Source organism: Salarias fasciatus, chromosome 18 (genome assembly GCF_902148845.1).
Source record: "Salarias fasciatus chromosome 18, fSalaFa1.1, whole genome shotgun sequence".
NCBI classification, from domain to species: domain Eukaryota; kingdom Metazoa; phylum Chordata; class Actinopteri; order Blenniiformes; family Blenniidae; genus Salarias; species Salarias fasciatus.
The window spans coordinates 23,153,211-23,174,575 of NC_043762.1; the positions used below are offsets into that span (position 1 = coordinate 23,153,211).

Consider the following 21,365-nt stretch of genomic DNA (forward strand, 5'->3'; position numbering starts at 1 on the left):
ACAGGATTTAACAGCACATATTGTTAGTGGTACCTGGAAACTTCAGGTACTGTGTCTATATTTCATCTACAGGAGGTGGATCAGAGTGGGGCTCTCTCCGGCTGTGGAGAGGTTCAGAGCTTCAGACGAAGACGGAACAGATGAAGGAACCTAGAACATCAGAGCTATTCTCTGTCTGCAGAACTGTGAATGTTTCCCCTCAGCGACTTCTGCCTGTGAAAGCCACCCGACCGGAGACCGGGGCCGCCGGCGGGACGCCGGCTGACAGGCTCACAGGTCTTGGCCCAGCCTCTCGATCTCGTCGATGAGGAAGTCGATGTCGGACTGTGTGGCCGCGGGATTGGAGACGACCATCCGGAAGAAGTTGACCTTATTGCCTTGAGGCTGGTAGCCCACCATGGTGGTCCCTGACTCCATCATCATCGCCTTGATCTTTGGCGCCACCTGATGGAGCCAAAATCAGCAAATCAGAGTCTCGGTAACCGTCAGTGAGAATGGCATTTTACTGGCTGTGTGTGAGAAAACAGACAACTCTGGAACGGAACTGGGAATCTTTCTGAAGTGGATAAATATGCATCGGCTGTACCCTGTGAAGTTTCTCTCGCCTCTCGTCGCCATCGGGCATTCCTCTCAGGCTGGGCGGAATGTACCAGAAGCAAACATTGGTGTGTTGAGGCTGCAGAAAGAGAAATACAGTTATTTTAAAAAGTGAATGACTTTTTTAATTTACTTAATCCAACATTTTTCTTTCATTATTGTTGTTTGTCAAAGTAAGATGGAAAAAAAGAATCAGGATGTCGACCTCTCCATCGAACACCATCTGGTACCCCTCCCTGTTTCTGATCTTGTTGTACAGATACTGAGACAGTTCCAAGCACTTGTCGATGTGCTGCTCAAAGCCGATGGTGCCCTGCAGAGGACAGAGGCGGGCCAGCAGTTAGGAGGAATGAATCAGAACGACGAGGGTCCTGACGAACCAAAGGTCGACGCTGAAGGTCAAGACGCTGGAGTACAACGCCGCTGGTCTCACCTTGGCTTTCCACATGAGCCAGAACTTGAAGATGTCCACGTGGCGGCCACACTGGATCGCCTTGTCTCCGGTGTCGTAGGTGACGTCGTACTGCTTGTCTGGTTGGAACAGGTAGCCAGCGCACATGGAGTTACAGCCGGCCAGGATTCCCTGCAGACCACACAGACAACACACGCACGCACGCATGAACACACACACGTGTCCTTTAGCAGCTGGTTTGGTTGTTTTGTGTTATTTCCAACTGGATGCAACGTAATTATACATTTTGCATATTTCCCATCATGCATTTCATCGTTTGACGACATTAAAAATGATGGAATCTTAGCAATGCAGATGCGTAGCTTTAAATCCAGTGCTGCATATATACTTTTCTCTTGATCTTACAGTAATGTAAACAGATTTTTTTATGCATGTAAAGTGAAATACTGCAATTCCTCTCAACATCAACCAAAGCCTCAGACTGCGGTTGTGTCAAAGGGAAGAACTGTCTCGGCTTTGGAAGGAGCTTCACTGACACATGACCGGAACTCTGTTTGCTTTATGGATCAGAAGAAAACCTGTATTGTGAATCTAGAAATGTTGCAGTAACTTCTCTCCTCGAGGCTGTAACATGAAGTTGATGTAAGTCAGTGTGACGTCCTTCTGAGCGTCAGTACCTTCTCTCTGACCAGAATCGCTGAACACTGCAGAGGGACGCCCATCATCTTGTGAGGGTTCCACGTGACAGAGTTGGCCCTGCAAAGTTTCAGCAGCACGATAACGCATCGCTGTTATTTTTACCGTCTTTAATAGCCAACAAGCGGCAGCACACTCCTCACCTCTCAATCCCGTTGAGCTTATGGCGGTGCTTCCTGGACATCAGCAGGCCGCCGCCCCACGCTCCCTGAGGAGGCAGAACGCAATGTTTACAGATACGCAGGAAAAAGGAAGGTGCAGCGACTGGTCCGGCGTCCAGGACTCACGTCAACGTGCAGCCACAGGTTGTACTTCTCACAGATGTCAGCGATCTCATTGATGGGGTCAAATGCGCCGTACACGGTCGACCCCCCGGTGGCGTTCACAAACAGCGGCACATAACCCTGCAGAATCAGCCCACAGGAGAGAACAAAACAATCCTCAGAGACAAGAACCATGAAACAGGCACATGCGAGAAAAAGCCACGCGCAGAAATGATACCGACCTTTTGTTTGGCATCAATAATTTTGGCCTCAAGATCAGACGGAATCACTCTTCCTCTAGAAATGTGGATGAAATCATCACCAGTGTGAAATCATTGCATGGCTGAATTCTGCATTCGCAGCGATATTCAGACAGTTCCTCGGGAGAACATCCTCCGCTCACCTCTCGTCTGTGCTCAGCAGCACGACGTTCTCAGTGCCGAAGCCCAGAGCAGCTCCGGCCTTCTTGATGGAGTAGTGGCTCTGTGGAGACGTGGGCACAAACATCTGACGAGTCAGTGAAACGAGGAGGATAAAATCTCTCAAGCTAACTGCTTCCTAAGCTTCATCTTGTTCAGCGTCAAACTGTCAACCGGGAAACTTTTGTCTGAAGACAAAAGTAAATGTAACAAAGGCAGAGGAGACAAAGGAGATTAAAACCACCGCTGCTCTGATGTTCGAGAAAGACTTACATAATGTTTCCTTAACTCAGCGGTGCAGCAGAAGGTGTAATGCATAAAAACACGGGAAACGCGTTTGTGATCACGTACGTGCTCCGACGTGAAGAGGACGAGCCGCGGCGCGGCCGACATGCCTTTGGTCTTGACTTCAGGGAAATACTTGTAACGTGCGATCATCACACTGTACATGTTGGAGATAGCGCCACCTGTCGAGCAGCACAGCCACTTCAGCACCATGGACAGCAGACACAATCAAAGCAACACCTCATCGCTCTCATTTCTGGAAGAAAGCCTTTACGCTCAAGACATGACTCTTCATAGCATAACATTAGCTTGTTTCACAGCAGAAGCAGAAACCAGTCAAGCATTGTATGAACGACGGTATGAATTCACTGAATGAGCACAGAGTATCAAACAAAAAGCAGATTTATGGAGAATTTTCTCCCTCAAAGCTTCTGTAACTTCGTAACAAAGTGCTGCGGTGATGTGTGTATGATATAAAAGATCCAGCCTGTTTTTAAGGAGTAACAGAAGGAAACGAGACTTAACCTGGGGTGAACAAAAGTGATGAAAATGAAAGCAGCAAGTTGCATCTGTCTCTACAGTCTGCACTACGACAGTGGACAAAGAATGGATTTATTCAGCTGGTGGATCTATTTCTTAATTTTGCCTCTTAGAAGCCGTCAGTTCTTCTTTCTCTTTGTAAAGCAGTGCCCATGCTTTACTTTCTCATTTTCCTCTTGGTTAAACTGTTTTCTTCGACATCTTCTTCTACATTTTGCTTTCAGGCTTGAGTTTTGTTTCATTTTTAAATACGATGATGAGCGGCAGCTTTACTGAACGGAACCAGACAGCGGACCAGGTGATCTTGGGGAAGATATTCAGACGGTGTAAATCAGTGTCAGCAGAGTGGCTTCGGAAAGGACAGACGACTCTTCAGTCATTTCACTTTGCGTATTTGCTTCTGATGGCTCGTTGCAGTCACAGCAGTTTGTCTGGAGCAAACCAGCCCCGACGATGGTCGGCACACACTCCGATACACCCACCTGGTGAAAAGAGGCCGTCTCCCTCCCCGTCAGGCCAGCCAATCATCTCTCTCATCTTCTTCAGAGTCAGCTGCTCCATCAAGACAAACACCGGAGCGATCTCATACGTGAACCTGCCAATCACACGGTCCGTTCAGCTGCCAGAGGAGTTTCATTTAACATCGGCAACATTCGGGAACAGAGAGAGATTCTGATGCAGAATTGTATTTAGATTAGAGTCCAAACAAAGGCACGTGCAACAGCGGGATTTTTCATCAGCCTTACTCTAATTCCATCCACTGAGCACACAGCGGAGCTTGTGCTGACCGGGCTAATTAAAAAATGTCTGATAGGAGTCGACCAGCAAACATTCATATTCAAATGGCTTCTGAAATCACTCAGTGCTTTAATTAAAGCACACAAAGCTCTGATGGCTATCTGTCAGTCCCGCCAGTCTCTGCAGCAAATCTGAGAGGGGCCGACTCACGCCTGAGAGCACGCCACTGTGCACGAGTATCTGTGTGTGTGTGTGTGTGTGTGTGTGTGTGTGTGTGTGTGTGTGTGTGTGTGTGTGTTTTATGGAGATAACAGCTCCAGTTAGCGACAAAATGGAGGAATGAAAAAAAAAAAACCTGTGAGCCTGTAAATTCAATTATTTAATTAAAAAGAGGTGAGAAACAAAAATAACAGTAATCTTCATAACGGAGGAAGAACCACGGCCTGGAGCTTTTAATCCATCATGCGTGTCTGACCTTTCTGTAACTCCGTAAAAGGAAAGAGAAATGCTGGCGGCTCCCTGGACGGCACAAAACAAAACTCCTGGAGAAGCAGAAGTAGGTTAAACAGCCCACAGAAAGGCAGCTCTTCCAGTGGGACTCGAGTCAGTGCTCTTTACAAACCGGCAGGCCTCTCAGCGCCTCCCTGAGGCCCTCAGGACCGATCCCTGTTTGCTCTGCTTCTAACAAGGCCGCTTATACAACATTCCTCCACTTCCGTCTCTTCTGCCCCGTCACCATCTCACACATCAACAATAACTCCTCTCTCCCTCCATTCCAACGGCTCTGGAAACAAGGACACACCATTCTGCAGTTTTCCTACAGAGGGGGGCGGAGGGGTGGCGGGGGGAGACAGAGCACTGAAGGAAACTGTGACAGAGGACAACAAAGGAGAGGAGGGGACGATATGGATGCAGGGTGAACAGAGGAAGAAAAAGAAACCCCGGGCAAAATGATGCAGCCAGGAAACAGAATGAGGCCACAGATGAGAAAGAGGACATTTCAATTCAGAAGATGAGCAAAAACAAGAAGATGGCATTTTTTTTTATGTGCAATTATTTCTCGTGAGGACTCAGCAACGAGCGAGAATTGATGAGAACATTAGCTTCTCGTCATTATGGCAGAACAAATAATGACCCCTGGGTTCTGATCTGCAACAACAAGAGAGGAAATCACCAAGCTGACACAACGACTCATCTCACAGCCTTTCACTATAACTAATGTCAAAAACATTTCGTCCTTTGATATACTGAAATGGAGCTCCATGTGAGTCTGAGATCACATAATCATTATCCTGGAAGTCTCCATTCTCTTTTTAATCTTAAAACTGACGTAAGCCAACACCAAAAACACGGACAAAACCGTCTGCCTTTTTAAAATTCTGCTTCTCTCTGAGTCATTTCATGCTGTAATGACAATAATGGTGATCATTATCACAATCAGAGCCAATCATTGGTCTTTTCAGGCTGAAAATTACCCCTCAGTCACCTGCCTGTCTCCAGGGACGGCCCCTAAATGCCCTTATTATCATCATCAAGGGCACTCAATGTGTGAGTCTTTCTTTTGTAATACGTGCGTGTGCGTCTCAGTGTGACTAACCCTCTGACCCCCAGCCCCACGCTGCTCTCGCCCCTCAAAGGACCACAGTCGGTCTATCTATCCACAGGGACAAAGAGCCGAATGAGCGTTCCGCGGGGAGCCGCGGCAGCCAGTTTCTCCAGATCGCAGGGCTTTCTGTGCAGCCGGAGGACATTGTGTGTCAGTGTGGGGCCCAGCTGGCCGATCTGCTGCGACCAGCTCACAATGAGCCTGCAGTCAATGGACTGGAAACCCTCGATGCTGTATCTGGGACAGCCAGGGCTGGTGTGTGTGTGTGTGTGTCGTTAAGGAAGTGTGTGCAAGCGTGTGTTCGAGTGTACCAAGTCAATGGCCTGTCTCTGCAGGCGGTCTTCCCACCAGGAGGATGAGGAAAGTTTTTCTCAGGAGTGGTTTCCCAAGACAGTGTGTTCCTTTTTTTCTTTTTTGAGACAGATAATTCATTAAGATCACTTTTTTTTTTTTAATTTAGCAGTCAGTCTGGAGGAAAGGTAGAAAGCCACATGTGGAGAATAATAAGGCCTCCAGAGAATCACTGTGCTGCATAGATCCAGATCCAGATGTAGACAGATAGCTCCGAGTCAGCACGGAGCTCTAAACTCCGTTTCTGAGCAGTGACCTGATGTCTTCCAGTTGATGGTTTGGAGTCGATTGGTTGATTTCTGTGATTCTGTGTCACTCTTCTTGCTTTGGAAATAAATTATATTCAGAGTTCAGCTGTCTGAACGTAAAAAGACAGTCACGACCGAAAACAAGCACTGAAGCAGCAAATTCATCATAGATTTTTTTTCTTTTGATTTTAGATCATTTTCTGCTTGCCTTCATGCCATACAGCAGAAAACTGATCAGCTGTTGATCGTGAGCAGCCCGTTTCACACAAATGTAAAGTTCTAAAGTCTTGTGGGGAGTGAGATTTTATCTTCTATTCAGAATAAAATAGAATCAAATTATTGTTGTAAAAATAATGGTCAGATGTGATGATCATCATTTAGAACAACGCTGTGATTGTTACAGAGCATGAACAAAGTTCTCATTTTGAGAATGTTTAATCTGCCTTTTAAACCAACATCAGACATTAAATACTCATGAACATGAGTGGACAGGGCTGTAAATGTGTTTACTGCCTTTAGAAATGTGTGTGCGCTGCATTGTGTAGATGTGTGCGCGCCGCCTGTGTTCTCTTCTCTGAATAAGTATTACAATCATGTCCCTCATTGCGGTGATGTTATCACACTCGGTGTCTGAGGCAGTGTGTGCATGTACATGTGCTCAGAGTGTGTGAAGTTGATGTGGTTCATGCCCTTTGTCAGACTGGGCCACCATGTAACTGTGACCTGAGATCAATATGCAATCTAACCACGCCTGGGGCGCCGCCGCCCCTGATCCGCAGCCAGCAGTACAGACAGTACAGACAGCACTGCGCTCTGTCAACAGTCTCAGCAGGAAAAACCAAACTCTTTATATAACTGGCCTCAGCGGCTGATGGAAGTGAGGAGTGAGCTGAGGGAGCGCGACGAGCACCTCTGCCCTGCCGGGGTGACGCCTGGAGGCTGTTTCCACTGGCCTACAAACAGGAAGTCTTGGCTGTCCAGTCAAAATAAATTAGGGTGATTCCCTGCATGGATAACTGTGTCGTGGATGAGCGCATTAATGGAGAAAGTGACTGCATGACTCACATGTTGGTGTTGGCGGTGGAGGTGAGCCATTCTCCAGCCAGACCGATGATATCCAGACCAGAGGATAACTGGTTGAAGAAGCGTGGATGTCCTGAATAATAAAAAGCGAATACATAGGATACATTAGCTCAAGTGCATAAACTGTTCAGAATATTAAACTATGGTGCCCCGGAGGCCACAGTTAAACATGCAGTTGGTGGTAATGACTTTATTAAATAATACAAAAAGTCAAATCCTTTAAAAAGATTTCTTAAATTTAGAGTTCAGAGAGTTCTTTTCCTTCTTCCTGGGTCAGCCCAGCTGGAGGACCTGCCATGGCTGAGATCAGTGTGGCAGAACAGCTCCATGACAGCCGTTTAGACCAAGGTGCTGCTGCACATTCAGCCGGAATTAGCAGGAGCCTGCAGGCAGCCTGACACAGAGACGATCTTCATGTTTTGTTACAAAGTTCACGTAATAAACTCAGCCATAAGACGGATTTCACACTAAAAGTAAACAGCGAAGAGAAAAAGGTACATTTCAGCACCATGGACAGCTCTTTCAGCTGAATCTCAGTAAAAATGGAAAAAGCTATAAAAACCCAAAAGCAGAAATGTTCCAGAAGGAAAAGAAAACTGAGTTTTAGACATGGTGGACTACTGTGTGATGTATTGAACCCGGGGGACAGTTTGAGTTTGTCGTTTTTAACAGCCAGAAACAGCCGCGTTAGGATGCCCTCAGGCGACACTTGCTTTAATACGTCGGGGAGGAAAGAAAAGGAGGATGTCAACTGAATTACCAGGAGGACAATAAATAAGGCAGTCATCCTAATAGGCTGTACACTCTCTGCCAGATACCTTCCTCTCTAATTGTTTGAGTTGCATTAACGTCTGCAGACTGAACATGCTGCCCTGATTAATTTGGAAGAGATGACAGTAATTTATGAACAGCGAAGTGAAAAACAGAAAATCATTTTCATACCATATTTGTGAAATGCATATTGAGTTATAATATCAAATTGGACGACGCACTTTGTCTAAAACGAATGTCACCCAAGCGCCATTTAAAACGACTCACTCCCCCCTCATGAATCATTCAGGATCCCCTGCTCCTGCCGCTCCCCCCTCTGTCCTGGAATACCTGTGCGGACGCCATATTTGAGCGTGTCCCTGCAGTCCACCAGGATCTGCTCCAGGGACTCCGGCTGGTCGGACAGCTCCAGGTTGAAGCCCTCCATGCCCTCCAGCAGCTGGTGGGGGTGGTGGAAGTCCAGCACCTTGGTGGAGCGGTCGAAAGTCTTCTTGACGTAGTTCGTGAGGATTTCAACCACCTCCAGCAAAAACTGTATGGTAGGCTCTTCTCCATTTTTGGCTGGCAGTAAGTCTGAGAACGCGACAGATTATAAAACACATTTCTGAGAATTAGAATCCATTTTAATAGAAAAAATATCAAGCTTAATTTCCATCAAAAGTTGGAGACTGTGCGCATTATATTTAAAATCATATTTAAATCAATAACTCATATCTAACAACAAATACAGTCATATGTCTTTATTTAAATTCCACAATTTTTTTAGTCAATAATCTGATGTCACAATAACGACGAAGAGGTGAAAAATGTGAATATAGTTTTAGTGTTTCTGGCTGAGGCCTTCTCCCAGATCACTTGTGTCAGAGGTGCGCACCTTTATTATTTTCTGTGACAAACAACCAAAAAAAAAGCTTATTAATCCTGTAAAGTCTGTGTCGGGACTTGCGCGGGCGCGGGTGAGAGCTCTCACCTCTGGCGAACAGGTTGGAGAAGTCCGTCTCGGTGCGTCGGAAGCGCGCGTCCCGGTCACTGTTGTCGCAGGAGAGCAGGTTCTTCTGGCCCGCGAGCCGCCCTTTCTCCTCCAGGCTGTTGTTCTTCTGCAGGAACCCTAAGGTGTTACACGGCGAGGGGAAGGAGTTACCACCAAACACCTCCATCCCGGGAGACGGCGCGATGTGTTCACCCGACAAAACGAGAGATGCGAGGAGGAGAAAGACGTGATGTCCAGATGAAACGTGGCAGGCGGATTCGGATAAAATGATGTTATGTGTTTTCAGCTCGCACTTGAATCTGAAGCGCCCTCCTGGTGGAGGCCGAACTTATACCGGCCAAACGGACATCCTCACCCTGTGACATAACCACACCCAGACAGGAAGCCAATAAACACACACCCTATAAAGAGGGGTTAATGAGGGATGCACAGAGCCCGCGGCGCTCTGTGTGTTTTAGACTCCGTGATTTATTCGTTTTGCTCCTGTATCAGCAGAATAACACCAAGGTCTAATTGTGCGTAAAACCTTTGGAAGTCACATAAGACTAAAATATTGTGTCTCAAATTTCGTGCCGTGGAAACATATCACATATTCAATCTCTAATTGGCATATTCTCAATCAATATAAGTGGCTGGGCAGCTATAGAAATATTTCCACTCCATTTCCATCCACGTCTATTAAAACGTCATTAACCAATCGAAATAATTGGTCAATTTTAAAAACTGCATCAGACTTTCTCGGTCCTTCAGACTTGACGGGGGCTGCAGGTCGATAGAATGCTCATTGATCGGTCACGGTATCTGCATGACATTCGTCTTCGCTTGTAGGAAAAAAAAAAATCTACTCATTTTATTTGTTCTGTAAAAACAAAAATCTTCAAATGATGGGAGAAGAAACACACAGGGCGAGCCAATGAAGCGATTCCAATCTGATGCTTTTCCCCAGCTTGTCCTGAGGACTTTAGTCACGGTGGTGGAATGGGGGCAGACGCGGGGTTCAGGGGGGCTGATCGGAGGCTCTCATCACCAGACCTAGGCTAATGTCCACTGACCTTTGGAAGATGAAAACGCACAGTGACAGTCGAGGATGGCTCTGCTGTAGCAGCCGATATTACGGCCTGGTTCAGCAGGCCTTGAAATGGAGAAATAATAAAAACAGCTACAAAAAAAATGAATGAAAAGCTAAGAAGAAAATAAAATTCAGGAAGGTTGAAGATCGCAGTATAATCCAGACTGTTATATTGAAATGATCGCGTCAACGCAGGGCCAGAAATATGTCAAAATGTGTGGTTATTCCAAAATAACATTCCAAATGTGACAAGTATTTGATATGTGGGAGATTTTCCACATTGAAATGAGCCCGAGCAAAAAAAAAAACTTACCACAAATCTTCATCCCCAGTTTCCGTGTGCATCCGTGCATCCACGCGTATTCGTAGGCTAAAACAGAATGAACGTTTGAGTTTCTGAGCTGCAGGCCGCGGAGAATGTGCGGAGGCGGTGATGGAGCACAGAGAGCAGCACAGTGAGGCGGCGTGCGGGCGGCTCGTGGCCAGGTGCGCGATTTGGAAAACTCTATTTTCATCCCATGTTTCATTTGATTTTTCTTTTTTTTTTCCCCCAAACCGATCAGTGTCTTTATTGGCTCAGGATTCACCCAGCCCCACACGCCCTCTGCGAGGGGACGACACTTTAAACACTTCCGATTTGAGTTCAGTCAATAGGGACAGACAGTGGCCCGCACGCCGGCGCGCGCACACCCAGCCAAGGGGCGGACTGGAATCAGCCCCCGTGAAATGAGCTCACGGAGGAGGGCAGGAATTAATTGAGTGAAACACAGTATGTGACTGGAGCGAGCTGGAAATGTCTGTGGCCTGGCCTATCTCTCTCTCACACACACACACACACACACACACACACACACACACACACACACACACACACACACACACACACACACACACACGCCGGTGCCAGAGGAGTGAGGAGTGAATGCACCTGATGGAAAACTTTCGCAAAACAAAAACACGTATTTAAATTTACAGATGCAGTCTCATTCGAAGGAACAGCTCGAGGCGACGAGGCCAAGAAGGAAACGCGCGCGCCCATCATGCACCCAGGCGCGCACGCACGCAAGCGCAGACCCCACAAGCCGCCAAGCATGAGATGGAGCGTGGCAGAGAGATAATGGCAAACATCCAGCAGCAGCACGAACAAGTCAAACAAAGCAAACATTTCTGAACGGGTGTTTTCGGAGGACGGTTCACATCGAGGTAGGATCATTTGAAGGAAAAGAATTATTGTCCCTTCAAGGGCCACATTTGAAATATTCTCAAAAAATGATTTCCATAAAGACAGAAAATGAAATAAAAGCATACACATCGGCCTTAAGGAACACACTGTTCAGCGTTTGGCTGGGGACTGGAACCTGTAATTATTTATCTGCTTTCAGTGCAAACGGCAGCTCACATGCGCTCCAGTCGATTTTTTTGTTTGCGACAAAAGCTTAAAATGATTAATTAACCCTCAGGTTAATGCACAGGTTTGGCCTTTTTTTAATGGAAAAACTGATTTCCGATTCTATTATTAGAAGAGAGAAAAACACAATTAGATTTATCATACAAAGACAATCCAGGCATGTCAGGCTCCTTTTTTAAAAATTGAAAAATTAAGAAACATATTTTCGAATGGAAAACGCATATCTAAAAATAAAGCAAAGACATGCTGTGGGATCATTATTGGTTATTTGTGGCGGGTCCGGTGCGCGGCTCGCGCTCTGATCGTCCAGACAGCGACAGGCAGCTGATGGCTCTGTTTTTAACCGGAATGATTAACGACGGAGCGCGCGCAGCAAATGGCCCGGGCGAGACGGGCTTTTTATCAGGCTGAGGAGGGAGAGAGAGGCGGGGGGGCAGACGGGCTGAACTGGCTCCAGATCCCAGATCTCAGTGCAGAAGTGTCTTTGAGCAAGGCACCGTGTGAGCGCATGCAGTCTGAGCGCAACAGGGAGGGACAGCTTCAGAGAGTTCACCCTCAGGGATCAATACAGAACCAGAGGCTGGGACCTACTTCCGGACGGAGGTCTTAAATTAGCCGAGTTGGGGTCCTGGTCCCCGCCGGCGGCTCTCGGTTCAGACGTGGCCATCAGTCCCGGTCTCTGGTCTCCAGCTGGGAAATAATTTATCTGCAGACAAAACGGTCCAGCATCAGGAGAGAAAACATAAACTGGGGAATAACGGCGTTGAGCTGAGGCCAGGATTTGTTAAGAAAATGCTGTTTTTCCGCCTGGAGCGACCAATTCCCAAAAGGCGACGAATCAAGCGCGCGACATGGCGCCAACTGCGCTGCGCACAAGGTCGACGCACATTACGTTACTTTGGAAATACCGTTATATCATTTCATTTGTAATATTCATTTTTAATCCTCAATTTTTTTTTTTTAGAAGAATAAAGCAAATAAACTCTCTTTATGCCGCTCAAGCGAACAAATGAATTAATTTAGGTTATTTTTCTGAGAACAGTCCAAGTAAAGAATAGCACTGATATTTCAAATGAATTTTGATATATCAAAGCAAAATGTTTTTTTAATCGTTAAGAGGATCAACAGCATGTCGTCGAAACATCAATTATAACTGCATTTTTGTGAATAAAATCAAAAGGGAATTAAACAAGAATGCAATACACTGTTAAAATGAACGAATGAATGTGACTACAGCATTCACAGAGCCGTACTTCATGTTCCCATAAATAACACACGTCAGTCACTTATTGACTCAGTCATTGACATTCAGTTAAGTTGATGAAGCTTCTGCCGTCTGTTTCTAACATCATCTGAATGGAAGATCTCCCAAACAGCGGCGATCACTTCATTTTTCGACCCTTTTGACTTCAGACATTCAGCTGAAACGGAACGAGACACGCGTTCAGCGGCACCTGTCTGCTTGTGAAAAGATGTGAAAGCCTGTCGGTATACGAACCGAGAGCGCAGCTGGATGAACGCAGGAGGAATCTTACCGGTTCACGGACGCACAGGTTGTCAGTCCAGAGGAACAGTCGGTAAATCTAACAATTGTCACTGTGGACAGTCCAGCGGAGGCGACGGCGGAATACCAGCAGAGCGCACTGATAAATCCCATCCAGCGGCGCGCAAAGTGACCCTTTCTCCCTCAAGAATGTTTTCTTGATTGGTTATTTATATCTGTGGCTCCGGCAGCCCATTGGTCTCTTCACGCAGGCATGAGTCACAGCCTTGCTTTCCTCTGACGACTGGTGAAGCTTCCCTGAGCGCTCCTGACAGCTACAATCCACTTTAAGAAGCCCCCAGCCCACCCCACCCTAAAAAGCAAGAGGAAAAACACCAGTGACGCCTCCCCAGCCCACAGCGTGCGTGTCAGCGTGTCTCCAGGTGTGGGTGTCTCAGGGTGGAGGGTGGAGACATGAATATCAACTGTGTTCGGGTTTGCTTGCATTGAAATTGACCTTGGGAGGAAAAACAGTTTTCTAACAGTCCAAGCAGCAACAGATACACAGAACATCCTGTCAGGCTCTCTCTTTGCAAATGGACTGGGTTTTTTTGGGACCTGCAGAGGGTTTTTATTTAATGCTGTCAGTTTCTTTAACACTGAATGTAGATATACATCATAAATGCACCAATAGAGCGGGATAAACGATCCACGATCCTCCATCCAGACCATACTGCCTGTAGTCACCTTCATGAGAGCAGAACACAGCCTGCATCATGTTGACCTGCACCGTTCTTCATAACCTTGACACGGACAATAACACCGGGGCATCAGAGTGAAACCAGCCTGTTGGCTGTTGACTTAGTGTCCTCCTGTCCTGGTCCGGTGAATGGACATCGAGCCAATATGTTCATTCAGCCGCTGCAGATACAGAGCTCTTATCAGATGGCCGCCATAGTTTCTCTATTCATCAGTCATGCAAAGAAACAGAAGACAAGCAACACCATTTGATGATAACAACATGCTAAAAGCTTTCGTCAAGGCCATCTTATAGCAAACAGTGTATTTTTGATACAATCAATCAGTGATAATGTCATCCTCCCCTCAAAAAAGGAAAAAAAAAGCATGAAGACGTCCAGAGATGTTAAAAGAAGCTTCTTTCTCATGTGAAAGTCTAATTTGTGGCTGAAAACATGAAACTTTTACTTTAATTACGACCCGGAGAAAGACAGTTTGTTGTTTGCAGGCGTAGAAGTTTGTGTTTTCACTGTTTATCCGACTGAAGGAGTGAATGGTTCATCGACACCGGTCTGTGTCACCGCCTGACGCCTCCTGACTCACCTGGCCGCTAACGGGAGTCCTCACCTATTTGTTCATCAAAAACCTCTACAAACTGAAACAAAACAAAAAACTTGAAAACACACATAAAACACTGGAGACTTTAATCAGTTATTATATTAACAGTGAAATAAAACACAAAAGGATTAATATTTCAGTGTCAGAAGAAGAAAACACACAGTTGATCACGAATCTGTTGCTCCAACATCATCTTCAGGATGTAACCAAGACAGATTACAGCGATAAACTGTTTATTTACAGGTAAACTGTTCATGAATACATCAACAGCACATTGTTTACAAAATGCAAAAAGACTTTACCAATGTAGCAGCGTGAAAGTTTCAAAATTCAGTTTTCTAACAGGTAGAGCTGCCTATCACAGCCTCACCTGGATCGACCCTGTGGTTTTAGAGGAGGTTGTTCTTTCATCATCTTCATCATCAACATCATCATCATCATCTGACAGAGAAGAGCTGCTGGAGGCTCGAGAATCTTCATGACTGTCAGAGTCATCGTCACCATCCTCATCACTGTCTTCATCGTCCTCACAGCGGTGCTCTGCCTCTTGCTCTGAAAGAAGAAAGCAGGTGTTCACATGTCGTCTGAGGAAACAAAACGAATCCAAAGAGCCCGGTCACCTTCCAGCAGCCTGTCTCGGATCAGTGGGAGGAACTCCGAAGCCTCTGGATGCTCTGGTTCGTAGATGAGAACTGCAACAAGAATAAAAACGCCTGCATTGGTTGATTTAACTGGCATGTATGAGCGACTGCAGGCTGCAGAAAACTCACTTATCTGACAGAGTTTACTGGCAAGCTGAAGATCTTTGTCCTTTAGAGCCCTGAGGAACTGAAGATCTTATATTTAAACATAAAACAAACAAATATATTCCAGCTATCAAAAATACCCCCAAACACACACATTAAAGATCAAAATCACGGACATTAATCAGCTGCTTCACCTCTGTTTTCAGCTGCACTGGAGCCTTGACTTCCTCATCCTCTATAATCCTTTCTTCTGTCTCCTCCAGTCCACCATCACCGCCATGCAAGCCCTGGGGTTCATCTGGTGGAGGAGTGTGTGTTTCTTCTGAAAACGGTCACAATAATGACTCTCATCACCATGCCTTTCTTTTCTTGTGCCCTGGCTCCTGGTTATATATATATATATATATATATATATATATATATATATATTTTTTTTTTTTTTTTTTTTTAACAAACTTACCCGTTACTGTTGTGTCTGGAAACATCTTCAGGTTCTGCTCCTCCTCAGTAACTGCAATGATTGGTCAATTTTAAAATACATACAGAAGAACCCCCCCCCCACACACACACACACACACACACACACCTCTCTCTCTGCGTGTGTGTGTGAACTTGCACTGTGTGTGTGTGAACTTGCACTTCTGGCTTTCTATGGAGAAATATCTAGCTATTGCATGATAACAGCCTGTGTTGCTCTCTTCACTCGGTGTTCAGTATAATGAAGCCAAACCTTCACGTGAACACAGCGCTTCATTCACTCGTTCATCCGGTAACAAAGTGAAAATCTTTTACGGACCGCTTTGTTGCTCCGGGTGTGAAGATTTTCTCTTTTTATCATTTGTTGAAGGAAGTTACCTGCTACTCGTCGACAGGAAGCAAACAGTCGTTACCGCAGCAACGAAGCCACGCCCCCGACTCGTGTGGCCTTCACGGTTTCCGGAAATTTAGTGAACAGGTGTTCGACGACTTGCATTTTGCTCTTCATTCGAATTTTGACCCTTTTTAGCGTGTTGCATCGTCTTGAACTGCTGTAGCCGCCTTCCATACTGTCAGTAGGTAAGCTTTCATTTCCTCCACGTGTTTGGACAGATACCCAACAATAAAAATAAAGGAACAAAAACAAAATGCTTTATCGGTTTCAGATAATGTTTGAATGATCAACACCTATGAAGTGGCCTGTCCTGTTTGACTTTCGTTTAGTCGTTGCGAGGTGATGCTGGTGCTGAACTGAGGTTGTTTTCACACTGTGGTGGATGATGTCCAGCAGTGTTTTGCATCATGAACGACATAAAGCTGCTTTTCCCTGTTGTGAGACTGATCTTCCATCAGTATTGTGCTTGCTTGGACAGAGAGGGACACTTGTGGGAAGCAGAAGTTCTCTCAGGCCTCTGAAGGCTTCAGTCTTTATAGTCTTTCTAACACATTACTGTTCCTGTCCAGCCTGCATGTCAGCCATTTTTCATTCAGTAAGTGGCTGTAACTGCTACATTAGCTGCGCATACGTCGAAAGAGCTGCCCGCAGTCTAGACTGTGTGTGTGTGTGTGTGTGTGTGATTGTGTGTGTGTGTGTGTGTGTGTGTGTGTGTGTGTGTGTGTGTGTGTGTGTGGTAATAGGTTCAGGTCTGCGTTGTTTCACGGTTGTCTTCTGCTGTGTGGCAGACTGACAGGCTCAGAGCCGGATCAGCTGATCAGCTGCTGACAGCAGGCTGGTCTCTGCCAGGCTGAGGCAGGGTTTGGGGAAGGTGGGCTGAGTTTGGACAGTTTATCGTGTGAGCCTGTTACTCATCTCTGCCACACACTCACACCCGAAAACACCAACAAGCATCAATTAGGCGGAGCAGTGAAGTCTCTGGGCTGCCGTTCCCCCTCAGGACTCCTCTGACGAACACCGGCAGGCCGCCCAACCGTGAACATCTGGATTTAATGTGTGCATCATGGGCCACAGATCGCAATTCTAACAGCTGCATAATCACTTTGTACCACACACACGTGTGTGTGTGTGTGTGTGTGTGTGTGTGTGTGTGTGTGTGTGTGTAAAGATACTAAAAATTAAGGTTTGGTATGGACCGAATGTTGAAATTGTCCCTTCAGTCTTCTCTTCCGTCTCTGTTTGCTTTAGATGTGGCTGAAGTTCTGCCTCGCGCCATACGTCTGCAAACGTAACTGTCAACTATTAATGTTGGTAATTATCTGAAGAAGAGGTGGAAAATCTGAAAGGAATGCAATAAGACATCACTATGTTTTATTGCGAAAGCTGCCAATGATAATCAAACATGTTTTAGTGCATGTTCAGGATCTTTTGCATGAAGCAAAACTCTCATATCATTTTGTGTTGCTGTGTTATGGCTGTGATTGGATTTTTTTGTTTTGTTGAAGTTTGATTGGTTTATTTTCTGTACATGCAGTTCTCTGAACGATGTTAAAGAAACCGAGAACGTGATGAATTATATTTCCTCAGCACAACACTTCATGCAAGGGACAACGCTGTGCTCTTCTGTGTTGTTCACCTTGTAAAACACGTCTCCTGTGACCTTACAGGTTATCCTAGATGAAAAACTCATGATTATATGTAACACTTCACTCAAAATTTCTTTCAAAAATAGCATTTCAGATTTACAGACTTGTGACTGGATGTAGCTTTGAATGAAAGTCAGAATGTCCGCAGTGAAGTGTTTCCTTTTTCTCTCGTGATGAATGTTCTGATGGGCAGATCATCCCGTGTGAAAGCAGACACACACACACACACACACACACACACACACCAGCAGCAGCAGCAGCAGCAGGAGGTCCACAGGAGGACACACAGGCACACCTGCCATGGCGGGTTGATGGGAAAATATATTCCACTCAGGCGACATGATAACAGGATCGTTTCACACTCCAGTGAGCCTCATGTTCTCTCTCTGGAGTGTGTGAAGGAACGCAGCAGCGTGCACGCTGCGTGCACGGCTACGAGGGCGCTGGCTGCTGTACTGTCTGTGCCAGGAGAGACTCCGCCTCTCACCAGTTCCCACGGGGAGCCCTGAGGCCGTCCCCACAGTGAAGGAGGACAGGGGGGGACGGGGAGGCGGCGGGAAGGGAGGGACAGGGAGATAAGGGGGACGGGGGCACGGGGAGATGAGGGGGACGGGGGGACAGGGAGATGAGGGGGACGGAGGGACAGGGAGATGAGGGGGACAGGAGGGACAGGGAGATGAGGGGGACGGAGAGATGAGGGGGACGGGGAGATGAGGGGGACGGGGAGATGAGGGGGACGGGGGGATGGGGGACGGGGAGATGAGGGGGATGGGGAGACGGGGGGGCAGGGGGGATGGGGGGACGGGGGGACGCCTCACAGCGTAACGTGAAGCATGTGTTGATGAGACGGAGCGCCGCCGCCGCCGCCGTGGTTCCATCGCCGGGATTAACGTGAACAAGATGAAGCGACACCACGTTGTCTTCATCTGTGGAGCGTGTGTGTGACAGTCGACACAGAAACGACACACACACCCATGCATGTCCCCGCGTCCTGGGGCTCACGTGTCCATGAGGCTGTGCAGGCCCACCAGGTGATGCGGTGATGCGGTGTGTGAAGGTCCTGATGAAACATGCAAATTACAATCAGAGGAGCCGGTCGGAGCTGGAGGGGATAATTGCACCGTGATGGCTGAGTGTGTGAGGCTGTGTGTGTGTGTGTGTGTGTGTGTGTGTGTGTCTGCTGTGGGGTGGCGAGTGTGACGGGGCGCCAAACACCCGGTAGTGACGCCACAAACAGACCGTTGGCTGAGTCCAGCTATTGATCTGATGGTTGGGAGTGATCCAGCTTTCCAGTGCCAGGCCCAGTAGAGCTAATTAAAGAGTGTGTTATAACGGCCGGTCGCAAACCTGAATGAATAAATAAACGGGGATCTGGATCACACTCGAGCCCTGATTGATCAAGTACTTAATACACAGCTATAAATAGTGTGTGGGCTCTTGTGTGGTTTAATTAAGCTCTTCATTTGTTCCATTAGTCCATAAACCTTTTTTTTCCTTTCATCTACATTCAGCCCACCGACTGACCCTGGGCTTCTGTACAGGACCACTGCCCTCGTTCAAGTCCAGCTGAGATAGTCAGAGATTTGTTATTGGACTGGTGTTATTCTGAAAGCAGTGTGAAACAGACAGGATAATGTAGATGAAAACCTTCCCACCTGGACATTTAAATGTCTCTGATTCGTTTGCTGGGTCAGGTTTTCGACCGGGCTGAGCGTCTGGATGTCCTGGAAGACTGCAGAAGGTTGTCCTGTCTGAAGACTTTCAGGACGGCTCTGCAGGAAACTGTCATGAAGCACGGAGGGGTGAGTTCAGGCTGTTGCAGCATTTCGCCATAAACACCGTCAAACATGCCACTAAACATTTAAAAACACTAAAAACTGTAATGTCTGAACAATGGTAATAACCCTGTGGACACAGTCTGTACAGATTTTCATGCTTATTCTGCAACACAGGTTGACAGAGTCTATGAGCATGAGCGCTCTTCACTGTGTCCGTTGCTTAACTCCCTTGAATTTTTCACATTAGCGGTTTGCTTCCTTGCCTCTCAGCGAGAATGTGAGGGGTTTGATTACAGCTGGAGCTTTTCTGTGTGGAATTTGCATGTTTCCTCCACAAATAAGTCAGTGAAATGAGCTGGTGATCTTAAAGTCACTCGGCTGAGACGGACTCCAACAACCTGTGTCTGAGACGAGCGGAGTGTTGGAAACGATGGATGAGGCCTGGGAGATGTGCCTGATGGTGAGGTATCGAGCCTTTAACATCGTCACCATGCAACGGTTTATTGTTTAATTTGAGCACATGAAGCACAGGGTCCTCTCATACATCAGTGTTCCCTGTCTTTAGTTTATTCCAAACTTCAAACCGTTTCCAGCTACGTTGCTCAGAATCTTGTCTCTTGGAATTATGCAGCATCTTCAAACCTCAAAAATCACAAAAGAAATAAGAGGACTTTTACTTTGTTCTTGTTCTTTTGGGGGAAATTTAAGGGTAAGAGACAAAAATCCCTCTGACATTCAGCTCCGACCACCTGTAGCTTCGGCTCCGTCAGCTGACTGGTCAAAACAAGGAAAGGTGTGGCCTGTACCTGAGGGACCGACTGCCCCCCCACCTGTTGACCTGGCTCGCCGGGGTCCTGCTCTCCTACATCACCTTCTGTATCTGTCAGAGCACGAGCCAAAGGCTCACAGCTCCTCAATACCCTGACATTCAGGCTCTGCTTTCAGTGTGAGAGCTCGTCCAGAGGAAGCGTTCAGCCGTGTGTGTGTGCGTGTGTGTGTGTGTGTGTCTACCATCGTCATCATAATCATCATATTTGACTTTCTGAGCGTCTCTTTCACTGACTTCCGTTCCTCGTCCAGCAGACTCGGCCCATCTGTCTCTCTCTCAGCTCATTCATCATTCCTTCACTGTATTCCTTCATTTTCCTTCCCCTCTCCATCTTTGTCTCTCTCTCTCTCTCGCTCATCACCCATTCCAGGGGTTCATTTCCCCCCTCTTCCTTCCGTTCCATCCATCTGCCTCCTGCTTTTGCCTCTCGCTCGGGCTGTTTGTTCACCCATTGAGGAAGACGTTTTCACAGATGAGCTGGCCGTGCTGCCGCCGCCGCCGCCGAGCCCCTGATGTGGCTGGTTTGATCAGAGGAGCAGCTATTAGAGAATGAAACGAACTGACAATCCTCCCCAAAACTGAGGATCGTCAGCAAATGTTACTGATGAATTAGTCCGTGATCCTGACTCCAAAATAAGCAAAAAAGTTCATACTGTATACCATCTGTAAAAGAAAGACAATATTAAAAAGCGATTAGCACAGGAATTAAACATATTCTCACCATCTGAGAGTGCGGATGCTTCATAAAGCACTTCTAACATTATCGTTACGTCAGCGTCTGCTTTATGGAGCGTCGGCGCCGCTGGGCCTCGTCTTCTCACTGCACCTCCACAGCAGCCATCTTACCTGTCCTTCATTTTCTCCAGACTTTCTGCTAAAAGCAACACAGCTGGTGACCTGTGGTCCAAGAGGACAGCAGGTACCGAAACCAGTGAAGTCAATACACGTGAATTTATTTCAGTGTTTAGGTCCTATGATGAATGAAATTATTGCATATAGTATTATTTAATTTACCAGTACATTTCCTGTGCTTTATCTGATTAAACATGCACGTATATAAAACTTCATGGTGAAGTAAGGTGGGACTACTGCATGAAACTTAAGCTATCAGCTGGTAGAACCGCATCTCATCCACCGTCAGGTTTGTTTGCCGCTCTGCAGGAAAGGATGGGAACCTTC

The 21,365-nt window shown here is 46.7% G+C and overlaps 2 protein-coding genes across 2 annotated transcripts; both read right to left on the reverse strand.

The window, feature by feature from the left end:
• Positions 1 to 270: 270 nt before the first annotated feature.
• Positions 271 to 13,055, reverse strand: LOC115406170 (glutamate decarboxylase 1-like). The gene is made up of 17 exons (XM_030116079.1): positions 13,013 to 13,055; positions 12,069 to 12,183; positions 10,383 to 10,439; positions 8,980 to 9,117; positions 8,340 to 8,582; positions 7,221 to 7,311; positions 3,695 to 3,807; positions 2,739 to 2,854; positions 2,372 to 2,451; positions 2,211 to 2,265; positions 1,993 to 2,109; positions 1,849 to 1,913; positions 1,687 to 1,765; positions 1,031 to 1,180; positions 803 to 910; positions 587 to 676; positions 271 to 444 (listed from the first exon to the last, which is right to left on the reverse strand). The coding sequence occupies exons 2-17, from the start codon at positions 12,142 to 12,144 to the stop codon at positions 271 to 273; spliced, it is 1,752 nt and encodes a 583-aa protein (XP_029971939.1). The 5' UTR covers positions 12,145 to 12,183; positions 13,013 to 13,055.
• Positions 13,056 to 14,674: 1,619 nt separating this feature from the next.
• erich2 (glutamate-rich 2) lies at positions 14,675 to 15,882 on the reverse strand. The gene is made up of 6 exons (XM_030115156.1): positions 15,859 to 15,882; positions 15,523 to 15,573; positions 15,257 to 15,384; positions 15,087 to 15,144; positions 14,937 to 15,008; positions 14,675 to 14,868 (listed from the first exon to the last, which is right to left on the reverse strand). The coding sequence occupies exons 2-6, from the start codon at positions 15,545 to 15,547 to the stop codon at positions 14,675 to 14,677; spliced, it is 477 nt and encodes a 158-aa protein (XP_029971016.1). The 5' UTR covers positions 15,548 to 15,573; positions 15,859 to 15,882.
• Positions 15,883 to 21,365: the final 5,483 nt, after the last annotated feature.